General features: G+C 36.7%; 1 protein-coding gene across 4 annotated transcripts in view; it reads left to right on the top strand.

The window, feature by feature from the left end:
• Nucleotides 1-5,111: 5,111 nt before the first annotated feature.
• LOC149084713 (F-box/LRR-repeat protein 20) overlaps nucleotides 5,112-9,074 on the top strand; it is a 39,314-nt gene continuing 35,351 nt past the window's right edge. For 2 of the 4 annotated variants that reach the window (XM_089235138.1, XM_089235136.1), the window contains exon 1: nucleotides 5,112-5,230. In XM_089235138.1, the coding sequence (XP_089091264.1) occupies nucleotides 5,201-5,230 (30 nt within the window). In that variant the 5' untranslated portion in view covers nucleotides 5,112-5,200. Of the gene's footprint in view, nucleotides 5,290-9,074 lie in introns of all 4 variants that reach the window. The other 2 variants (XM_089235139.1, XM_089235137.1) reach the window with 1 other exon arrangement.

The following is a 9,074-nucleotide window of genomic DNA, read 5'->3' as shown; positions in this document are numbered from 1 at the left end:
AAATAGATGCAAATTTATTGAAAGAAAAAATTGAAAACTACTGACAAATGTTTGCAAAATTTTAATTATCAAAATTGCATTATCAATTACCGTTATTCAAAACCACTTGGAATAATTTCAGAATTATCAAAATTGCATTATCAATTACCGTTATTCAAAACCACTTGGAATAATTTCAGAATTATCAAAATTGCATTATCAATTACCGTTATTCAAAACCACTTGGAATAATTTCAGAATTATCAAAATTGCATTATCAATTACCGTTATTCAAAACCACTTGAAGTAATTTCAGAATTATCAAAATTACATTATCAATTACCGTTATTCAAAACCACTTGAAGTAATTTCAGAATTATCAAAATTACATTATCAATTACCGTTATTCAAAACCACTTGAAATAATTTCAGAATTATCAAAATTACATTATCAATTACCGTTATTCAAAACCACTTGAAGTAATTTCAGAATTATCAAAATTACATTATCAATTACCGTTATTCAAAACCACTTGGAATAATTTCAGAATTATCAAAATTGCATTATCAATTACCGTTATTCAAAACCACTTGGAATAATTTCAGAATTATCAAAATTGCATTATCAATTACCGTTATTCAAAACCACTTGGAATAATTTCAGAATTATCAAAATTGCATTATCAATTACCGTTATTCAAAACCACTTGGAATAATTTCAGAATTATCAAAATTGCATTATCAATTACCGTTATTCAAAACCACTTGGAATAATTTCAGAATTATCAAAATTGCATTATCAATTACCGTTATTCAAAACCACTTGAAGTAATTTCAGAATTATCAAAATTACATTATCAATTACCGTTATTCAAAACCACTTGAAGTAATTTCAGAATTATCAAAATTACATTATCAATTACCGTTATTCAAAACCACTTGAAGTAATTTCAGAATTATCAAAATTACATTATCAATTACCGTTATTCAAAACCACTTGAAGTAATTTCAGAATTATCAAAATTACATTATCAATTACCGTTATTCAAAACCACTTGAAATAATTTCAGAATTATCGAAATTACATTATCAATTACCGTTATTCAAAACCACTTGGAATAATTTCAGAATTATCGAAATTACATTATCAATTACCGTTATTCAAAACCACTTGGAATAATTTCAGAATTATCGAAATTACATTATCAATTACCGTTATTCAAAACCACTTGGAATAATTTCAGAATTATCGAAATTACATTATCAATTGCCATTATTCAAAACCACTTGAAATAATTTCAGAATTATCGAAATTACATTATCAATTGCCCTTATTCAAAACCACTTGAAATAATTTCAGAATTATCGAAATTACATTATCAATTGCCATTATTCAAAACCACTTGAAATAATTTCAGAATTATCAAAATTACATTATCAATTGCCATTATTCAAAACCACTTGAAATAATTTCAGAATTATCAAAATTACATTATCAATTGCCATTATTCAAAACCACTTGAAATAATTTCAGAATTATCAAAATTACATTATCAATTGCCATTATTCAAAACCACTTGAAATAATCTCCTCTGTAGCTTAGTGGTCAGAGCACTCGTCCGGCAATCGAGGGACCCGGGTTCGACTCCCGGTAGAGGTAGTGATGAGTTTTTTCCTTCCTTAAAAAAAAATTAACATCTCAAATAATAAATATCTTCACAACATCCAGTCTTCCGTATATCTTGTATTAACAAGTGGAGAGCGACATTCATGTCATAAATAAGACAATGTCTTCCGATCTGAAATTAAAAAAACTGCTTGTAGTTCCGCGGAGGCGGATATATAGGTAAACGAAACCTTCTAGAATAATCCCGACGATTCTCACGTGATCTTTACGATTCTATTGGCGCTATAGCATCGCCAAATCATCGTTGTCACCAGACTTGCCAAGTTTGTCGTCAATTTGTCGAGATTAACAGAAAAATGCAAAGCTCAAAAACAAGATAAATGGAGACTATTTACATAATTTCCGTAGCAATATCTAAATAGATAGGTGAGTCCTTCCGACCAGGTAGAGATCTGCTCCTCCCGAGGGGGGATCGAGGTCGCAACTAGAGACGCAAATTTACTCTGACACGCAGGGACAGTGTCACAGGAACCGACATGAAGATATTTGAAAATTGTCATTCGTCCCGAATATACGGTACACAAGCCCGTACGTAAGGGGCCGTTCAAGTATTACGTCATCATCGAGGGGGGGGGTCCGATTTGCTGACTTTTGATGACAAGGGGGGTGGCTTGGATAGTACTTACGTCATCAACCACCCCTTTATGGAAATATAAGTTAGGGTTCAGAGGGGCAGCGCTGATGACGACATTTTGCTGACAAGGGGGGAGGAGGGGGGTCAGCGTTTTGCTGACAAGGGGGGGGGGGTCAAAAATGGCTAAAATTTTGCTTACGTAATAATTGAACAGCCCCTAAGAGGTGGAATGCGTTGCATTGTAAATTCATGAATTATTGGCGGGGAAGAGAGCTTCAGCCCCCCCCTTACAAAATTTATCAGGGGAAGGGTGCTCAAATAGCTTCATCTCCCAGGTTCGGGCTCCTATGGCGAGTGTCATGACGACCAGGGTCTACACAAAGACTTTTAGCAATGAATTTGAATTTGGGATGATGAAAAAAAAAAACCAATGGACGATAATATTAAATAAGGTTGACAACTGTAGAAGAGACGTATTAACTTTTGCAGATTGTGACAGAGTTCTACTTCCCAAACATATATACTATTTCATTTATATTTGTTCCTCTCTTTGTTGACAACTTATCGGGAGAGTTCGAATAACCTTTTTTATAACTACAGCCCGGATTGTACGCAAATGCATTCTTGCATATGCAAATTTTTACCCTTTTCAATATTAATGCACACAAATGCATAAATCGCATATTTTCTTCACATTTATCAACATTTTTGAACATATGTAACATCACTGATCAACTCCGTCATCCTAGGCTGAAATTTTAGCAAACTTTCCGGTAAATATAAATTATTTATTGACGACTTATCATATTTACCAATACGAGCTGAGGACTACACATAATCATCAGTAAATGTGAAACAGAAAATCTATTACACTTAAATAAAACGGTTGGTAACTATGCATAACAGCCGGTAATTATGCATAAAACCGGACATGGGCGGAGATACGGGTGGGGTGGTTACGTGGGGGCATTGCCCCCAGCGTCAAAGGTGGAGTCAACTGATCTAATGTATATATTACATCATCATCATCGTGCTTGATAATTGACATCATCATCATCGTGCTCCCCCAGCAATAATGACCGTGCTCCCCCCCCCCCAGACTTCCAAGTCTATCACCGCCTATGTCACCGGATCACTCAAATTATTTCCGTACCGCATACGGCGGTTCTGTTTTAGTTGGGAAAAATTATTGTGCTGGTGGTGGGTGATTTTTCTTTTTTCGGACGAAAAGTGCGCCATCTGTTGCAAAAATTGAGAAAAATGACGTCATGAGCGCGTGCAGGCATATTCCCACTACAAAAGTATTTTTAAATTTCTCTCTACTATATAGAGAGAAACGATATCACTCTCCGCTGTTCATACGAAGTACGAAAGCGTGGATAACCAAACGGAGATCGAGATGTAGCTCGGAAAGAACTACATCGCCCGGACAGTGAGAGATTGGTGGTTCGATTCCCCACAGAGGAGTGTGAATTTCCTTTCCAAACTACATCTCGTTCCAGCTTTCGTACTTCGTATACTCCTTTCTGTTTTCGAATCTGGTGACCTTGGGACAGTGATGGTAACTCGTGGGAAATTTCCCATATTCGTGGGAAAAATTGGCCAAAATTTGTCCAAGTGGGAAATTTCTTAGCATTTGTGGGAAATTTTGAGAGTTCATCAAACAAGAATTTTTTAAAAAAAATAAAGGAATTAATGCAGAGTGCGATATTTTTCTACTGTAAAATATTTGATTACGTATTTTCCCCGCTAGATGGTAGAACATTTTTCGGAATACGAAGGAAAATTTAGTCAAAAGTAAGCTGACCATATTTCTTCGAGAGAAATACTGAGAATTGGGATTCCAAATGCGGTCAAATACAGGACATCGCCAATTATCGCCAAGAGCAACACCCAAAGTGGCAAAAAGTTGCCAAATATTGCTGAAATTACAGACAAATCACAATGACTGGAAACGAAGCGTTACTGCAAATTGCTGTGGATTAAAATGAATAATCACGAAATAAAATGTTCAACAAGACAAATATGAGAGATTAATGTTCTTACTATCGTTGTAGTTATCATACTATAATTTATGAGTTGAAAAATAATTTCAATTTTTGACTTCAGTAAAGAATAAAAATCCGAGTAGGCGTTATGCAAAAACCGGGACGCTTTTGCCAAAAAGTCGGGATGGACAGAAAAAGAAGGGAAACCGGGACTGTCCCGGGAAATACAGGACGTATGGTCAGCTTAGTCAAAAGAAAAGTTTTTTGAGGTAAATTTTGCTGGAAGAGGTTACCATCACTGCCTTCGGACCAGGCTCGTCATTTAGTGGGGGCAGGGCTTTGAAAATACACTAAAAATGGTATATATATATATACATATATACATTGAGTACATGTGCTTCGCCCCCCCCCCCCGGAAAATGTTTGTTCCCCTTGGAAAAAGTTGAAATGATGGCCCTTCTTGGGACCTTGTAAGTACAACTTTGACGAGAACTATGTGCTGCTGCTATCTATGAATATACAAACGCAGCAGAGCTTGGCATCGAAGTGTTAGACAACGCCAACAGATGACAGTAAGAAACATGATACCAATGAAAAGCACAACTCGAAAATTTATTTATACTACTGTATGTCTGGTAAAAGAAACGCGAATCAATATGGTCGTTTCCCAATGAGAATGAACAATGATCACAAACAACATCGATTGCGAAAATCAACGATGTCCCGTATGTTTCAGTGATTTTTTTATATCAACATATGGTCACATTGAAGCGAATTCACAAAGATTCAATTTGCTGCCATCTAGCGAGTAAAATGGATAAAACTTTGAGAGCGTGTCGCAACAGATCTGGCAACACCTCGCATTCAAAATAATATGGTGGACAGCTGTTTTTCCCGTCTTTGTTGACGAAGTCTGGAAAGTCTCACAGTTCCTGCCACAGCCTCGGTCGCAGACGATTCGCCCTCGGAGAAATGAACTTGACCACCAGAGCCAAAATCGAGGTGTGATAATCAATTATCAAATCAATCGCAGATAATTATCAATTATCTTTCTGGAAATGGTATATTTTTATTCTTGTGTTTGTTCCCCCCCCCCTCTTTTAAAAGGAAGAAAATAATAATAATAATAATTGCGCAATACTCAGTCTTTGTTTACCTCAAGATGTATATCTCTTTGGATTGTTTTAAAATCAAATTTTGTGTTTGTTTATCTTGAATCTGAGAGTCATATTGGATATTTATTTGTTAATTATTTTAAAAAAATAATGCTTTTAATTATCTGTGACAGTATTTAAATATTGAGAAATGCGTCCTTTTTTTGTTGTCAATGGAGCTGATCAGCTGTTTATTGATCAGCTCTTAGATCAATAACAGGCTGATCTTTCCCCCCCACCCTTCAAGTGTTGATTGTTTATATGTAGAAATCATTGTATTAGTGAGTATATAGGCTTATCTAGGAATTAATACTCAAAATGCTATTAAATATTATGGTTTATAGAGTATTTTTGAATAATAATGATTATTTTGAAGTGATAAGGGGAGAATCTTCCCTCGAAAATGCTGTTTACCAGCTACCGTGTTGATCGTTAAGCTTATTTATGAGCCACGTCAATTATTTATTTGTCTCCCAATGGTTCGAAATAATGTTGAAAGAGCTAGGTTGTAATGGCGGAAGCGGGACAGTAGTGTGTGTCTGGGAGTTTTGAGGGCATCTCAACTAAACCAATTAGATATGAATCTGTACCATGGTCCCACTAGCAAATATTAAGTTGTGTTTTTTTCCCCTAGGAGTAGCTTTTCTGTGCTATGTATGCTATGAATCGCCCGGCACAACACGCCATCCACTCACCTATAGGAAGTGTGACTGTTTTCCTACAGAGTGCAACATGCTTCACCAGGGGTGTAGCCAGAAATTTTGTTCGGGGGGGGGACCAAAGTGATAGATTTGGCCATCTTTTTCCCCCCTTTTTGGTCATTTTCCTCACATTTCGGGGGGTGGGGGGACCAGACCCCCAAGTCCTCTCCCCTCGCTACACCCTTGTGCCTCATGCCAGCACTTTACATTGCGTGTGATTGACCAACTGGTTCTTCTGGAGGAATCAAATGTGTCTTACGTTTCACCGATTTTCTCTGCATTTTGTTGTGTTTAGTGTGGGTTTTTTTTTTTGTGTGCAAAGTTTGAAAAATATGTGGATATGCAGACAGCTGATGTGCCACAGTAGGGGGGGGGAGGTGTAGCATGAACAATTTACATGTTTCTACTGGCACAAAATGGTTCTATTCGGTTCATGTGGTACTAAGCCTGGGGGGAACCCTCCTTTATAGTCTTGCTTGGAACTGACCAATGTTTAAGTGAATATTGGCCATCTCGAGTGCATCATTGCCCCCCCCCCCCTCCACCAGCAAAATGATTTTGTGAGGCCCTCTACCTGGTTAGATATACCTGCCTGCCAGTTTGTACACTTACAATGAAAAATTGTAACAAGATCTCATTATCGTGAGGCCTCCAATTTTTGCTTGAGGTACCTAGGTAGGCCTATCAGCTGGTTTAAATATGTTTACCATGATGTGAGAAGCACATTTAAAGAAGCACACCCAGTCACTAGTGACACAATGCTTGAAAAAAATCAACACACAAATTTAGCACCCCCTGGCTGCAATGCCACTGATCAAATATTCGTCTTTCAATTGCAGCGATGCAGACATCAACAGTTTTTAATTTATTAGGAATTCTGAACCAAGACAGCTGTAGACAACTACACCACTGTGGTGGTTGAGTTATCATAGTGACGGAATCACAGCACAAAGTCCTGGGTTCGAACCCGACCTGTGCCACAGTGGTGACCAAACTGAAGTTGGTTTTTGCTTTTTCCCAAATTCGAGGCGCAGATGCAAGCTGATCTTCCCATTGAGAAGTGTCGCCACAGAGAGCAACAGGCCTACATTGGTACTAATATTCAGCCATTACACTTCACTTATAGATGGCAGCATTGAAAATTCAGAAACACTGATAGATATATACTCAGACTGCTAGGTACCTATACACACATACACTTCCAGCACAACTCAGTTGGTAGTAAATTGCCTATGGCAATTGTCCAGAGTTATGCTCAGTATGAATGAATGTAGATGGCTATGCATTTAGACCCCCTTTCCACCACACCAGCTTCAATCATATCACTATGCAGCGATTTCCTACCGATGGAGTTGGGTCAGAAATGAAGGCATCATCTGTCATAGGTAGGGAAAGAATTTATTATCTACGTTCTTCCCTGGATTTGAACCCACATACCTGAGTGTCCTTCATGGTGGGCATCTTACCACTGCATCACTTGGGCACTTGCTCAGAAGCCAGCAAAGTGAGCGCAGTATAAGGTAAGGGTACCAGTAGTGGACCTCTTGCTTTAAAAGTTGAAAAAAAGAAGAAAAAGAACAGATTTCAAGATAAAAGATTAATTATAAGAAAAAAATAGTTCAACTCTTTTTCTACTACATAGCAAGCCACATTGTTTTAGTTTGCAGTTTGTGCTGTAGCTGGATGAGTTTTATTTTGTTATCCAAACTTCAAAGCGCAAATGTGAGCTCATCTTCCCGTTGAAAATTCTCACCACAGCAGGCAACAGGCCTATAATGATATAATTATTCAATCATTACACTTCACTCATAGTTAGAAAAATTGACAGCAGATGGCAGTACTACACATAACAAGCATTGCTGTGAGACAGACTTGTGTTAGTTTCACAGCGCATACATCCACATGCTTCCAGCATGGCCCAGGTCGTCTTCGTCCACCTGCGAAAATCTCTTCATTGAGGCACAGCTGCAGGCCATGATCTGGTTAGGAGGAGATGAATTCTATAAAAATTTGGTTGAAAATGGAGTGTTGCTTTGATTCTTAGCACTTAAAACATATATTTGTATTTTAAATATTTTTTCCTCCTCTGCAGTACATTTAATTTTGTTTTAAAGTGTCATTATTTCATTAAGTAGGCTACATTCTGAATGTTTTATCCACTGTGGTTGAAAGACATGGAATTGACGGTGCATAAAGTTTTAGGGGATTTCTCAGTCTAGGGTCAATAATTATGAATTGTTCCAATAGCAGGCCACATGGCCTTATTGCAATCATGCTAGGGAGATAATGTGTTTTGTAAACAATCTAAATGCTATTGCTCGGCATGTAACGTACATTATTGGGCATTAAACATACCTTTTTCTTCCAAAAGTGCTCTATTCTGGCCAGATATGCAGGCATTTGAAGGAGAAAAAAAAACACAAGCCATAACTTCTACAGTGGCGACTTCTTAAAAACAAATACAATGCCACAACAGGCATTTTGCCTGTTGGGGTTTAACTATTTCTACAAAGCAAAGGTTTGTTTGAGTAGAGAATGTATTTGACATAGCATTTCCACAGATATTATTGCATTATAACCACAGCTGAAATAAAAAGTTCACCGCCTTGTTTATTTTTCTATGAAAAAAGTAGATACAAGAGTGAAAACTAAATAGAGATTTCAATGGAAAGTGTTATTACTGACATCCCTATTATACTTTTTTTTTGTCCTTACTGGTGCCCTTTTTTTAGTTATGTTAATAATGAATGTGAAGTATAAATTTTCAATCTTTTTTCATTCAATTTTTGCGTGACCCATTATTGATATATCAGGTGTTCGAGTGTCCTACTACTGATACAAAGATTAAGTCTACATTTCTATTTTTTTTTTAAATTTTGAACTAAGTCTTCAAATTTCTATTTAGTAACAATGATGGATGAAAGTTTAGATAATGTTAAAAAATAATTATCAAATGTGGATATTACTTCAAGTTGCTCTAAGTTTTAAATA

Source organism: Pholcus phalangioides, unplaced genomic scaffold, assembly GCF_987345545.1.
Source record: "Pholcus phalangioides strain wild (caught in Gottingen) unplaced genomic scaffold, Ppha-v1.0 ptg000008l_1, whole genome shotgun sequence".
NCBI classification, from domain to species: domain Eukaryota; kingdom Metazoa; phylum Arthropoda; class Arachnida; order Araneae; family Pholcidae; genus Pholcus; species Pholcus phalangioides.
This window is presented reverse-complemented; position numbering and strand designations above follow the sequence as displayed.